This window comes from Rhinolophus sinicus, linkage group LG01 (assembly GCF_036562045.2).
Source record: "Rhinolophus sinicus isolate RSC01 linkage group LG01, ASM3656204v1, whole genome shotgun sequence".
NCBI lineage: Eukaryota > Metazoa > Chordata > Mammalia > Chiroptera > Rhinolophidae > Rhinolophus > Rhinolophus sinicus.
In genome coordinates, this window is record NC_133751.1 from 170,847,658 (window position 1) to 170,862,966 (window position 15,309).

At 34.8% G+C, this 15,309-nt stretch overlaps 1 protein-coding gene across 3 annotated transcripts; it reads right to left on the reverse strand.

The window, feature by feature from the left end:
- Positions 1-1,591: 1,591 nt before the first annotated feature.
- OSGEPL1 (O-sialoglycoprotein endopeptidase like 1) lies at positions 1,592-9,403 on the reverse strand. 3 transcript variants are annotated; one of them, XM_019740752.2, is made up of 8 exons: positions 9,010-9,394; positions 7,766-8,006; positions 6,847-7,234; positions 5,847-6,051; positions 5,622-5,770; positions 4,170-4,300; positions 3,997-4,068; positions 1,592-2,506 (listed from the first exon to the last, which is right to left on the reverse strand). In XM_019740752.2, exons 2-8 carry the CDS (start codon positions 7,984-7,986, stop codon positions 2,428-2,430), a joined length of 1,245 nt encoding a protein of 414 aa, XP_019596311.2. In that variant the 5' UTR covers positions 7,987-8,006; positions 9,010-9,394; the 3' UTR covers positions 1,592-2,427. The 3 variants fall into 3 exon arrangements, with proteins under 3 accessions (XP_019596311.2, XP_019596312.2, XP_074195245.1); XM_074339144.1 differs by lacking the exon at positions 1,592-2,506 and adding an exon at positions 2,804-3,382 and having other exon boundaries at positions 9,010-9,403; XM_019740753.2 differs by lacking the exon at positions 3,997-4,068 and having other exon boundaries at positions 9,010-9,397.
- Between the last annotated feature and the right edge of the window lie 5,906 nt (positions 9,404-15,309).

Here is a 15,309-nt window from a genome sequence, read left to right on the forward strand (position 1 = left end):
TTCCCTGCGTCCTTTAAAGCCCCTTTTTCTCTATCCATTTTGCTCAGTGTCTTCATATGGTCTACCTGGGCTGCACTGAACATATATTTTAATTAGCAGTTATTTTCTGCAACATGCCTTAACACAACAGTGATGGTGATGATGGTAGCTACGTGTACTTAGGACTATGGGCCAGAGTCCAAAGCCTAAGCTCTTAACCACTGTACAACAGGAGACCTCTTTAATCTTCAAATTCAATTCTAAATTCTCTTAATTGCTCCAAGTCACAACTTTCTGGTAGATGGACTAAAACATAGGAATTGTGGGGGAGGAATGGCATATTTTATATTAGAAAGAGATACACAGTTCAAATGATAAGAAACTGTGTCATTTATTCAGTACCATTAAGGATACGAATTCATATCAATGGAAATATTAAGCCTCTGTAAATTAAAAAAAAAAAAAGCCTCTTGAAAGCAAACTTTGAGCTTTTCAACTAGCTCCAGATGGGCTAAAGACTATATTTTAAGAGTATTTTCAGGGTTGAGAATTAGGGTATCTTTGTATTCAATAACATAGACATTCCCTGAGTATCTTGGCCTAGCCATACCATCCTATGACTCCTAGTACTTACGGTAGTTCTCCTAAAGTACAGCCCCCCTATAAAGATTATTTTTATTACCCTGCATTTTCTTGTTATTTTTTAACATTATATATAAGATAAGAAAGGCCTTAAGATACAGAGCGTTTCAGCAAATTGCTTGCCTCTTACCTGTACTATAAGCTAATTTTGGCACATATGCTTGCCAATATATAGAGTTCAGTATTTCTCCTTTTCCTTTTCCTTACCATCTTTCTCTTTCTTCTTTCCCTTCCTTCCTTCATTCCTGATAGTTAAGTATTGAAAGGCCTAAAGATATGCAATGCTTCCAGAATTTGCTCATTTTCTTTATCTGTAGTTTCCCTTATTTATATCATGAACCCAATTTTAACATGTGTGCTTGTAGTACCTGGAACAATTTTGGTACTTTGAAATTTTAAAAACTTAGATTATAGATATCCCTATTTTACAATATTTGTGATAGTGGGAAGAAATTTTGGTCAATTTTCTTCCATAGTTTATGTATACTCTGATTGTAATAGCCACAGAAAATAATTCTTCTCTTTGAATTCAGATCCACATAATACAGAACACAAATCCAAATGTAAAATGTGGTTCACAAATTATTGTTTCTTTTAAATTATATTTACAAACCATATCTATACCTCAACATCAAGTAATGCAAAGCTCTATAAATATTGGCTGTTTGTGTATGTTCCCTCATATAAATTATATTTTCTATTTCCAGGATAAAATGGATAATCATGAAACAAAACTCTATGATGCTAAAGAAAAGAATTACTTATGGAATTTCCCAAAAGGGAGAACACCTTAAGACAGGATTAAAATAAGAAATCTTTTCATTCTAGGTTTTTATCCTTACCTCCTAGTTTCTTAATAAAGCAAGTCACTGACTAGAAAGTTAGAAACTTGCTCCTGTATGGATGACATAATACAAATCTCTACTGGTAAAATCTCTCAAAAGAAATTAAACAGACAGTAACATTGCCCTTATATTCAAAGTACCTTTAATGTAGGCAAAAAAAAAATAAAAGAAGTGATAAATTTTATGATACCTGCAGTACAACGTTTCAGATTCAAAGGAAATTATGAAAAACAAAAACATAAGCCTTTTCATCTAGTATTTTAGTCAATTACATATAATTTCTAATATAATAGATATAAATATATGTGGTCAACTAAAAAGTACAATACAAAATGAGAAAGTACTTGCATGTTATAGTTCTTAAAATCTCAGATGGGTTTTAAGAAATGCAGACATTCCATTTGCTCCGGAGAAGATACCTATATTTTTATAACGTACATTCTGTTGGAGAAAGTCACCTTTGGTCTTGATTTAGAATTCAATGATTTGACGTGATCCTGACCTGGCTTCCTTTCTAAAATTGCTCTTGCATTGGAAAAGTCAGACTAATGTTTTAGCAGAAGCCAACAACAACAACAAAAAGCTTCTACTACCCTGCAATGAGAAAGGGGGAAAAAGATCTAGGCCTGTATAATACTGGGCCAAGATTTAGCAGAATCACTGTATTTCTTCTTACAGGTTTGTTTTTCTACCTGTCAACATCAGTACATTCTGTCCCCTATAAGATGTTTTACTTTGGTTTTTGATAAACAAATTTATATTCCCTTCTAAGACTATAATATATTATTACAGTCTCTCAGAAGAACAGGTGAAACATCAAACATAAGAAAAGGAATAACAAAAGAAAATCTTGATGAACAATATTATATATGTCCTACAATTTGATCTACAAAAAGAAAAAAATCAACACTGAATTTTTTGGTTGAAATACTACCTTTAGGCATTTTTTGAAAAGCAAAAATCAAATCTCCATTTTTAATCGTGGTACTTTTATGGCAGCTTCTCCAACTTCTTTAGATATATCTATTCCAAGAGGACATCTGCATCATAATCAGACAAATCACATTACTTCAAACATTTGCTTCCTGATCTGTCACTAGTTTTGCAGACTATTTGCTTAGAACCCTAACAAACAATTTATGAATCTAATGTATAATTAATTGTATATCATGATAGTTCTTGAATAGATACAAATACAGTGAAAAATCAAACCAAATTAATGGAAAAAAGTCTAGTTCCATTAATAAATCTAAATTTGGAGATTTTTTTAATCCACTTTGAAGTATATTTGACATGTAAAAAGCTATACATATTTAATATACAACTCAATGACTTTGGGGATTGAGATGTTTTGAAAGAAAATTCTACTGCTCTCAAATACTGTAAATAATTAAAATAATTAAAAACTTAAAATAAAACACAGAAATAAAAAATGTCTTATAATTCTCTACAAAGCTAAAAGGGTGAAAATAATTTATCACACAGATAAAGTCAAGCCTGAATTCATTCCTACTTTAGAAATTCCCCAGGTTTCTATTGATTCTTCTCTGAGGTTTCAAAATCTGGTTTATTCCTTTTCTACCTTCCTTTGTCACTGTTGGCAGGAGAGGTCTTAGGTTCTATGCTCTTTGTTTTTCCTCGGTAAGTATTTTTGACCTCAGATTTCTGCTTTTTTACTATGTTATCCGATATAATGCTTCAATTGGACCCCAACTTAGAAAAAGCCATCCTCTCCAGCCTCAACACTGCCAAAAAGAAGGCACCACTGGATTAGACGGTATATTCTACCAAAGGCTAGGTTATCAACATCAACATGGGGGGGGGGGTTTCTTCTGCCACTATTAACTAACCTCTGTTTATTTATAATCAGCCATAAGAGTCTGTGGTTCTTGTAGTGACAGTTATGGACTACAATGCTGAAAAATTTTAAAACATCAAATGAAAAATGTTAAAAATAGAATTGTTAGATTATGAAACATAATAATCATCCTTTACTTTTAATATTTTTACAATTCCAGCATTAACTTAGATCAGAATTTGATAATCAATTGAAAAACTATGCTATTCTTTGGAACTTTGATTTGTGAGATGAAATAAGGCTTGCAGAAACAGCTATCTTTCGGCCATTTCTCAGCTGAGGGTGGAAGAGCACATACACAACCCAGTCTCATACCCAAATCTTTTTTGCACATTTTCCTTAAGTTTCCCAGCATACTAGCTGAGATGGTCTTGACATTTCAAAAGTCCAGGCCATGGACATAGTTTTCATTCTGATCCCAAATGGAGGAATTCATCATCCTTACCCACTGCCTGTTTCTAACCTATGATTTGTCAAATTTTTTATAATTTGATATGGTAGCAAAAATATTTCTTATATCTACCTCCTATGTTTACGAAAGAAATTAATGTATCCTTTCTTCAAGTACCACCAGAATGTCAATGAAAACCTCACATACTCATATAAAAGCAAAATCCAGGCTTTGACTTTGATAATGCAACTTGCATAAAGATTATGAATAGTACTACGTACTTTGGTTCATAGCGGATGCCTTCTGTGTTGTATAAAATGCCCAAGCCAGCACGCAATCTTTCAATACCATTCCTAAATAAGAATCATTAAAATAAAATAAATAGCCCAAGATTTAAAGAAGCTTTAGCATGATGAACTAGCAATTAATATTTACATAATTATGAGTGGCTTACCATGCAATCATAATGCCGTTGTCAGTGCACAGTTTGGGAGGAGGACACAACAAAGTGCATTGTGTTGCATTTGCTACAATTTCCAGAACTTTTCGGATATATAAGTTACTTGCAACTCCTCCAGATACAACCTAAAGGAATTGAGAACACCAAAATTAACAAATACCACATATGGATATGAGCCAAGCTGTTAGCTATACCTGGGAAAAAACCGCAGCATTACACAATAAGAAAACATTATATTTTGATAAATGAATAATGGGCAAGTGATATATTTGTATAATAAAAATTTGGAGAAGAAAAAAGTCATCAAAAATTTCAATATCAGGGGCGGCCCAGTGGCTCAGGTGGTTAGAGCTCCATGCTCCTAACTCCGAAGGCTGCTGGTTCGATTCCCACATGGGCCAGTGGGCTCTCAACCACAAGGTTGCCAGTTCAATTCCTTGACTCCCGCAAGGGATGGTGGGCAGCGCCCCCTGCAACTAAAATTGAACACGGCACCTTGAGCTGAGCTGCCGCTGAGCTCCCAAATGGCTCAGTTGGTTGGAGCGCATCCTCTCAACCACAAGGTTGCCGGTTCGACTCCCGCAAGGGATGGTGGGCTGTGCCCCCTGCAACTAGCAACGGCACCTGGACCTGGAGCTGAGCTGTGCCTTCCACAACTAAGACTGAAAGAACAACAACTTGAAGCTGAACAGCACCCTCCACAACTGAGATTGAAAGGACAACAACTTGACTTGGAAAAAAAAAAAAGGCCTGGAAGTACACAGTGTTCCCCAATAAAGTCCTGTTTCCCTTCCCCAATAAAATCGTTGAAAAAAAAAAAATTTCAATATCAGCATATATTCATTACTATCATTTTTATATATTTTCTTCTAAACTTTTAAAATTACAATCATAGTACAATATTTTAGACTGCAGTTATTACTTATAAGCATTTTTTTTCATTTTACACATAATTCTTAAAAAACTATTCTTTGATATTCATGTAAAATTCCATTTTGTCAATCTACCATCATTTAAATATTTTCTCACTTTATAATTTTCTAAAGAATGAAGTTTAAGATACAGTTAAACAAGAAGTTTATCAAGGCTTTTGAACACATTAAAGGGATTTCATCAAAGGAACACATTTGAAGAAAATCAGCCTATTTTTCTAAAAATAAAGACACCAGCTACTGCATTTCATTTCTTATTGTAAACCCTCTTTTACATTCAATGAGAAGCTGCAGCCTTGGACTTTTTTGGCTCACAGGCTGTCTAGATGATCCATAAAGCTGCCACACCTGTATAAGAAATGGCTGTTAAGTCTTTATTCTGCATATTTTATACTGTCTGGGCTAGCATATGGCATAAAGACTTTTACATTCCATGCACAGGGTCAGTTAAGCTCTTGCAAGTAACATACTGTAAAGTGTTACTACTATTCCAAGATGAGATGAGAAAACTTACCAGTACTGCATTACTTTGAGATAACAAGTCTCTTTGCTTGCAAAACAGAATAGCACGATGTGTTCTTTTTGCGATGTGACATGCTGTTGTGTGCTGTACTGCAGCAGCAATGTCCGCAGCTGAAGATAGGATTTGCCCCTTCTCAATACCTGTAGAAAGGAGTGGGTATTTTTAGACACAACCCAGAATTACTTATTTGTCCAACTTTACTATTTAGAAATATACCTTCCTCTTTTTCCTTTTGCATTATTGTCTTATCAATAATGTGCTGAAGTCCAGTAAAAGAAAAATCACAATTTTTAGCACGTTGCATGGGAGGTTTGAAATCAAAATGCAGTTTATTTCCTTGTTTAGCCAAATGTTCTATAGCCTTCCCACCACTCATGGTGGAGCACTCTGGATGTTTTATTAAGGAAAGTCTTCTTGCTACCTATCAAAAATAAACACAAAATTGCATTTTGAAACCAAGATGCAAGGAAATGAATTTTACTAAAACCAAACAAAAACCTGGATGAATACAACATGCTATACTTTTGCAAATGTGGACTACAGGTGGTGGTCAATAAAGACAAGCAGTCTTGCTCCTTCTGACAATCTGATCAATAGTGGGCAATCACTGCCTCCCTATCTATTTTTGCTCTTCTATTGGGAATGGAAAGTAGGTTTGAAGTTAACAATGACTGCTCAATGATGAAGTTCAAAAATAAAAACCTGCCCTATTTCTTCCAATCATTTCAGCTGTTGGCAGCAGGATTTTTGTATATGGCAGTAGGTTCTGTAGGATTCTAAAACAAAGGAAAAAAATCTGCTGCTGGTGGTGTTAGCAATTATGATAACCATAGAATTTTGTGCACCTTTAATATTCTTGTTATCTTTATATATCCTCTTATTTCATTTTTACAGTGCTTTACACTTCACAAAATACTTTGTTGCACACAATATTATGCTATTTGATTAAAAACATAACTGCATCTGCAAGCTATTTGAGCCTTTATGTGCTGATGTAAACCTCCTATCATTTTATTTGGAATGGGTAAGAAAGAATCTTTTATAAACTAGGGACTACTCTTTTTCTTTTTGTCTTACTACACATACATTTTCAGTCTAATATGATATTATTCAGAAATATTTAGATGAATTGTAGCAGTGCATCTATTACTATTTAATTGAATGAAACTGACACTTTAACAAAAAAGAATGAAGAAATTAATTATTAAGTAATTACCTTGTCGAGCATGTCACCTGGTGCTATGTCCAAAGACTTTCCAAGCAGCAGAAAATCCGAAACTCCTCTAACTAATGCCAATAGACAATGACCTCCAGAAATCAAAAGAACTAAAAAGGGAAATTCTACTTTATTTGTCAACCTAATAGTAAGTGCATGAGCCTCCATATGATGAATGGGAATGAAAGGCTTTTTAAATTTGTCAACCAGCTGTAAGCTAAATGATAAGCCTACTCCTAAACTTAAAGCAAGTCCTGGTTTTATGGTAGTTGCAATTGCTGAGAGTTCACTTGGAGAGACTTTACTGACTGAGAGAGCTTCTTGCACTATTCGTTGAATATTTTCTCTGTGAAGCTGTTGAGCTACTGGAGGAATAATCCCACCTGTTCTGAAAGAAATGAAAAAAAAAAGCTTTTTATAATTTTAAGATTGTGAAATAGAGGAAGTAAAGTCATATGTTATAGCTGAAGGCATGTTTTCAAATTAACCATTGTATAGCTAAAAATGTTAGTAAGTCAAGTATTTTAAAGTATGTGTTTCTTATAATGTAGCGTACTATAAGAACTCAATATGTAGTGATTAAGGATATAATGTCTCTGTTCAAAATTGTACACAACAAACTCCTATGGATTTACTTGTTGATGAAGGAAATCATCAAAATAATCTTGAGACGCATTCTAAGGAAGAAGTCTTCAACAGGGAAAGGAAAGGGTAAAATTGGATTTTAGGAAAATTAATCTCTCAGCCAAGTGAGAGCCTTAAAGGCCAGTTTAAGGTTTTCAACAGTAGTTATTAGCTTTTGCACAAAAGAAGAAATTAGCTCCTACAATTTGACTTTTATATATGATAAATACAAAAGAATTATTCCATTGTACTTTTTCCAAAAAAAGTGGAAATTAGCAAGATAATGTCTACTTACTTTAAATGAACTTCAGTTTGGGAATGTATTGCTTCTCCCAGAACATTTCCAGTTTCATCCACCACAGCAGCTGCTGTATCATCACAACTAGTTTCAATTCCCAATACTAGTTTATGAAGAAATACTTTTCCAGGATGAAAATTAAAACTTCTTAAATATTCATAAATTTTCCTTTTTGATGGGTTAGAAAAAACTCGTGCTGTCCTATTCAATATTAGCATACTTACTCTATAGATAATTCCTTGAAAAGAATTAGAGAAATAGACTTATTATTTGAAACTGACATTAGCCACCAATCCATTCAGTTAAGCAAAATTCTTAAAGCTTGGTTTATATTTCAACATAAAGTTTTATAAAATTATAGGAATGTTTTGTAAAAGTTAGTAAAAATTTCTAAAGGCTGTAGCAATCTCTTACCCAATTATATAATTTATATAATATAAATAACAGTATGAATGAATATAATGCTCTCCAAGGGATAAAACAGGGAACTCCAATATAAAAATTTTTAGTATTACTATTACTTTCATGCTGTTGCTACCGTTTATTATTCTTTATAAAACAGTTAATATACAACATCTACACGGAATAGTCCTCTGAAAAGTGCTATGTATTTTTTGACAGCTAAAATTAAGACAAAATGTGGTTTAAAAAAAAACGAAAGGATAAAGCGAAAACAGAACATAAAAATAAATGGGTTCCAGTTTCTTGAAACACCTTTCAAATTTAATCATTTAGTTGGAAAACAGAGTTCCCATAAAACACACAGAAAAAACAAGATTTAGTCGTCTTAGTTTAGCAACAAGTGGTTTCATAAAGCTCATCTTAAAAGAACATCTCGACCAAAACGACTGCAACCTAATACCTATTTTATCCATTAATTACAATTTCTCGAATTTAATCTACCTTTTTGCCACAGGTTTATCATAAAGGGATCTCCTCAAATCCTATTATCCCCCAAATAACAGCAGTTCATCACTAAAGCACCCTTGTATTTCCACACTGCCAAGTGTCTAATTTCAGCTCCCAAATCACCCGTTCTAAAACTTTCTGGATGTTTAAGCAGGTTCTTTCCCTATCATACCAATGGAAAAATGGGGGAAAAGAGAGAATAAATACTGGAACTTTTATTGTTCCCCGGGGGAAGAGGACATCCAGGGACATGATCCACCTATTCGCAGAGAACAGCTGCGGTAAATGCAGCCAGGACAGGATCAGTGGGGATCGGTGAGCAATTCACCCACCTTCCTCGCGATCGACAGTAGCTAGTACCCTTCTCGTCTGCTTTATAAAATCCGGTACTGCCCTTTCTCAGGCACAAGAAAGCCTGAACCTGGCGCCCCGGAAGTGATGTCATCAACACGGTGCCAGCATCCGTCGTCAGGGATCGCTGCCATTTCCCTAGAAGGCATCACTTTTGAGAGTAAGCTTTACGAGTTCCTGTGCGTGCGCTCATGCGTTTTCTCCCAGATCTGCAGGTCCTGAGACTTCTCTACACGGTCACAGGACTAGTGACTGGTCTAGCGGAAGCCGAGCACAGACTTATCTGATACACATTCAGTTCTAAACACTACATTAAGAGAAAACAAAATATTTTGCCTTTGACTGGAATCCGAAGCCACTGTGAGAAAAGGATTGGGTGGACTATTCGTCATTCCATTTTCGAGTAACTATCACCAAGTCTAAAGGTGTGACCAGAAACAGTGGAAACTAGGGACGCCCGCAAGGACGTGTACAGAGTTCTCAGAGAACTGAAGCGTTTCCGGTGGGACAGTTTAAACCGTTACTCCCACTTCTTCACTTGAAGGTGTGGGGCTGGTTCGTTTTTGTGAGGAAAATAAAGGGGGGGCGGGGTGCTTGGTAAACATTCACTTACCTAAAAATTATAATATCCCATTTTCACAATACATTATTTGGCCTTTGCCTACTACTGTATAATGCAACTTAGGTATAGTATGCCCTTATATTGTTGCACCTCCTTCACTCTTTTATTGGTGTGTGAAGTTAACACTATTTGAATAGATTTATCCCAAGAAGCTTTCTTTTTCCCTGTCAGACTTGAAGGTTTAACTAAGCAAGAACCTTATAAATACAAGGTTGGACAGAACTGGCACATTTGTGCCTTGAACAGTGTGAAGCTCTTGGTATAAAAGATGAATAAATCATAGTCGGCAAGTCACAGCTATAGTCTAGTGGTAGATAAAGATATGTAAATTCATAATTAACAATGTTATGGAAAATTTTTAGGTGGAACTTACGTTTTTCAAAAACTTCATTTGTGTGTGACAATAGTAATCATAATTAACCATAAAGTGGCACTTAACTATGTATCAAGCACTGTTGCAGATTAATTTATTTAATCCTCCCATCAATCCCATGAGGTTACTATCTTCATTTTACTGATGAGGCAACTGGTCCATAGAGTTTGGATGACTTGCAAACCACACAGCTAGTAAATGTAGAGGTAGGATTAGAAGTCAGGCTATCTGGTTCTGGTGTCTGTTTTAACTGCCAGAAGATAAAATAACTCATATTTTCCCTAGGCTGCACTGTTGACCCAAAACAGAAAAAAAGAAAAATTAAGACCTAAAAGTTAAGAAAAATGAGTCCTCCTGTCTGATTGGACATGATAGATCAGAGGTTATTTTCTATTATGTAATGGAATCTAGCCTGAACATAAAACCTTACACATCTGGCATTGTTTTTCTTGCAATTTGAATTATGTTCAGCAGGTGTATCCCACTGCTATCGAGTTATTCCTGTTGTGTGTGCTAGTCTCAGTGGTAGATTCTTCATCTAGGCGCTGATGGTTGATGTTGAGCCTGAATGCTGCATTATGTGAAAGCAGAACTCTGGGGCACATTAGGGAGGAATTTTACTCTTCCTTTGATTGAATGCATTGAGTAGAATGAAATGGCACTTACATCAGTCCCACATATTTGGCAAGTAAAGGTATACATCTTCTATGTTCTTTATTGTACTAAAGGAGAAGGTATTGGGAGAAAGGTATGTGTGGGCTTTCATCAGATCACATCACATGGTTTAGGTGCCACTCATGGGCATTCTCAACAAACTATGGCCTAACCACTGTAGCTTCAGCTTAAATTGAGTTTCAACTAAATCTAAATATGCTCAATTTATCTCTGCTTTTGTCTAACTTTCCATTTGCAAACTTTAGAAGAAAATTATATATAGAACCTTTATAATACTCATTCCCTAATTATGTCTTGCTAAATTAGATTTTATCACGTATTTATTGGGTTCTTCCCTTTGTGCTAGGGACCTTATTAGTTCTTAAAGATAAAAGATCTATTCCCTATTTTCAAGGAGCCGAGTCTAGTAACAGTCCATTGCAATACAGTAGAATGGAAAGTGTACCTTGAGAGGGAAGGAACGTGGTATAGCTTGCCACAGATGTATCCATAGCCTACAAGGACCTCAGTGTGATTGCTGGGTTTCAACATCTGATTCTTATCAAGGCTTGCAATTGGTTTATCAGATTTGGAAGTGACTGGACTCTGGGGTACTTAGTCATACATTCAGTTTGCTCATAAACTGCTATGTAAAAATCATAATAATGAGAAATGCAATGATGAAGGAGCTAAGATAGTTGAGCTCGCTGGTCCTCACCTTCTCTGTGTTGACTAAATTACAGTGAAAACTCGATCCAAATTAGAATCAGAAGATTGTTTGGTAAATATGGAATGGAAGCAATAAAAATGAGTTTGAGACTTTAAATGGCTAATGTTTAAAGGCTGATGCACCCTTCCCACCTGAGTCACATACTTCTTAATTCTTCATAAGTTGGATTGTGCTAAAAATAGTCATTTGCCTTTCTCCTGTTTCTTTGCTGACAAATCTCTCTTGATGTGAAACATTCTTTCATTAATGTTAATACTGTCAATCAGTCTCATCTTTGAAAGATATTTTGCTTTTTAGTTTGCTGAACCATTATGCTTATTTTACAAATTTACCCTAAGATGATTTTTTTTTATTGTGGTAAAATATATGTAGCAAAATTTCCCATTTAACCATTTTTAGGTGTACAATTCAGTGGCATTAAGTACATTCGTATTGTTGTGCAACCATCACTACCATCCATCTTCAAAACTTTTTCATCTTCCCTAACTGAAATTCTGCATCCATTAAATAGTAATTCCCCGGGGCCGGCCCGGTGGCTCAGGCAGTTGGAGCTCCATGCTCCTAACTCCAAAGGCTGCCAGTTCGATTCCCACATGGGCCAGTGGGCTCTCAACCACAAGGTTGCCAGTTCAATTCCTCAAGTCCCGCAGGGGATGGTGTGGCTGCGCCCCCTGCAACTAGCAACGGCAACTGGACCTGGGGCTGAGCTGCGCCCTCCACAACTAGGACTGAAGGGACAACAACTTGACTTGGAAAAAAGTCCTGGAGGTGCGCACTGTTCCCCAATAAAGTCCTGTTCCCCTTCCCCAATAAAATATTAAAAAAAAAAAAATAAATAATAGTAATTCCCCACTTCCCCTTCTCCTCAGCCCCTGGCAACCACCACTCTTTCAGTCTTTATGACTTTAACTACTCTAGATTCCTCATATAAGTGGGATCATACAATATTTGTCTTTTAGTGACTGAATTTCACTTAGCACTAACATCAAGGTTCATCCAATGTTGTACCATGTGTCAGAATTTCCTTTTAAAGTTGAATATTCCATTATGTGTATATACCTCATTTTGTTTATCCATTCATACTTCAATGGACACTTGGGTTGCTTCCACCTTCTATCGTGAGTAATGCTGCTATAAGCATGGGTTGTGCAAATACCTTTTCAAGTACCTTTCACTTTTGGATATATACCCAGAAGTGGAATTGCTGGATCATATGGTAATTGTTTAATTTTCTGAGGAATTGACATGATCTTACTTTTCAATTGTGTGGAGTCTGTGTGTTTTTAGCATAGGAGGGAGAGGGTGAGTCTTTTTGTTGTTCTCTTATACTCACTATGACTGTTAAGTGCCATGATAGAAGCATATGGTTTGATAATTCATAAGAGGACCAAATGTTTCAAAGCAGGATCACTGTATGAGGCTTTCATGTGGTAGTATACTGGTATCTTCCTGGGCAATAGCCAATAAATCATCTGGCTTCTCTGTTCCCATTTTAAAAATTATAAAATGAAAATAATGCATGTTTACCTTCTTGATAAAATGGATCAACATAAATACAGAATTTTTGCAAAATCTGGAAGTTTTTCAAAAGTGTTGTCGATAAATATTTATCTATATAATTAAAAAGTCAGAAAATTTATATACTATAAAATTCCTGTTTATATTTTAAAAGAGCTAATTCTACAGTGCTAATGTAGTTTCTGTATGATAGTTCTTGTATTTAAGAAGAATGTGTTTTTTATCAACATAATTACACAGTTAAAGTGAAAGGACATTGTGATAAACTTGGCTAATCTGCTAATCTTAAAATTATATAAACCTTTAGAGCTACAGGTTGAGTCACTTCCATAAACATTAATTATTAAGGGCTTGAGTGAATCAAGAAATGGAATAAATTACAGTTATGCTGAACATAAAATTCAAATGTATTTTTACTAAACTATTATTAAATTATGAAATATTTCAATTATGAGTGTTAAGAATATAACTTTTGTGTACCCAACACCCACTTTGAGATAAAACATCACCAAATACAGTTGAATTCCGCGTGCGTGCAGTATAATTAACATATCCAGTATTCTAAAGTTGATGTGTGTAATTTCCATGCATTCATGTGTAGCTAAATGAAAAAATTTTAAACCCCATATAACAAACTGAATCATTTTTAACTGGAACCGAAATTAGAGAGTAAAATAAAAACCAGAGACATCGCACTACTTTTCTTTTTGACATCAAGCGAAATGAAGTTTATGTTTGCTATTCTCTTGCCTACCTTCCTTCCCTGCCAAATGCTACTCAGAATTTCCTTTCAGAGTATTTTACCTAGACCTGTCTTCCCAGTATTAAACCTGTTTACATTTCCCACATCAACATATAGTATCAATGTAATTGTTTTGGGCATTACTCTTGGATGTCTGTTCTGTTAGAAAGATTAAGTTGCATTGGTCTATACGGGGTTGCTGCATTTGTCTTCTTCAGGATTAGCATGGTATTTTGGGGGTCTTATTTACTGGAGACATAGATTAATATAGGAGACAATATACTGCATGACAATCAAGATTTAATTTGAGCTAGACAAGATAAATCAATAGGCTAAAATCTAACGAGATGAGGTTCTATAGGAAAAATAAGAAATTTCAGACTTTTGTTTAATAAATCCATTAAGTAAGTACAGGAAGGGAAAATCATCATTTAATAACACTATATGTTGAAGATTTGAGGTTTTAGTGACCGTAAAGTGAATCAGTGATATGAGACTTTCAAAATAGCTAAAATGATGTTAGGCTTCATTAAACAAAGAGTATTCAGAACAAGGGAAGTGGTACTGTTTTAGTGATATCACATCTTAACACCCCTTGTAATTAGCTCTAGTGCTATATAATAATAAACTTGGAGCAGAACTACCAGGATAGTGGGAGAAATTTGAACCCGTATCATACGGAAAATGGTGAAGTCAAGTCTCTGGTAATGTTTATTCAGTGCTGTTGATAGTTTAAAAGTAAAATAGTTGAGTTATATAGATTAAGGATTAGATTGTTTCAGTGTAAAACAAGTGATAAATTCCATTACAAAAATGCAGCCTTGTACATTTTAAGTCGTCTTTCTTTAGCACTAACACAAAACTGAATGGAGGCACAGTGGTTAATGAAAATTCAAGGTAAAGTAGGAGGTTGAATAATATAGCCTGTAAGGTCTTTTCCAACTCTTAGCATCATACAGCTCTATAAGGCTAATTCACACAGATATTAGTTAAGGAGATATTGTTATGTCCCTTAGGATTTTTATAGTTTAATAGACAATAGTGCCATAAACCTAAAAAATATAGTTCTGTTTGTTTGTTTTTTTAAAGAGATGGTCAGGTCAAAAGGACACAGGAACCAACTTGGAAAGTTCCATTGGGAACTTTGGCTCCCCATGGCGAAGGCTGGAAGATAGTATGAGCTACAAATAATGATAATGGATTACAAACCAAAGAATAAAATAGCCATGAGCCCACAATATAAATGAATGAATAAATAAATGGAGAAGGGAAAATCTTCCTTACAGAAGAATTCCAATAAATAAATGTAGAACGAATGAGGGAAATAGAAAGCCACTATTGGAATGCCATAGTAATAACTGCTGCAGGAAAGAATGGCATTCACCAATGAATGGCATTTTTGAACTCATGCCTATTTAGAAATTGCCATTGTATCTCCTGACTTGAAATTAGGAGCAATTATAATGTAACAATTGATTTTGTTCCAAATAATAGTCATCATATTGTTTTTTTTAAAAAGTTGTTTTTTTTTTTTTTTTTTTTACATTACACTACAAATTTGTGAAACTGGGAACAGCTTCCATATTTAATACAACCATTCACCTAGGTGTTAAGGCCAAAAATTAGGAGTTATTTTAGTTCC

Excerpts from the sequence above, each read along its gene's own strand:
- OSGEPL1 (XM_074339144.1), bottom strand. The coding sequence starts at position 7,986 with ATGCTAATATTGAATAGGACAGCACGAGTTTTTTCTAACCCATCAAAA. Across the intron at positions 6,052-6,846 it reads CAGGTGACATGCTCGACAAG|GTAGCAAGAAGACTTTCCTT; the intron begins GTAATTACTTAA and ends TATTTTTGATAG. Across the intron at positions 3,383-3,996 it reads GGCATCCGCTATGAACCAAA|CATTGTAGTCCATAACTGTC; the intron begins GTACGTAGTACT and ends AAAATTTTTCAG.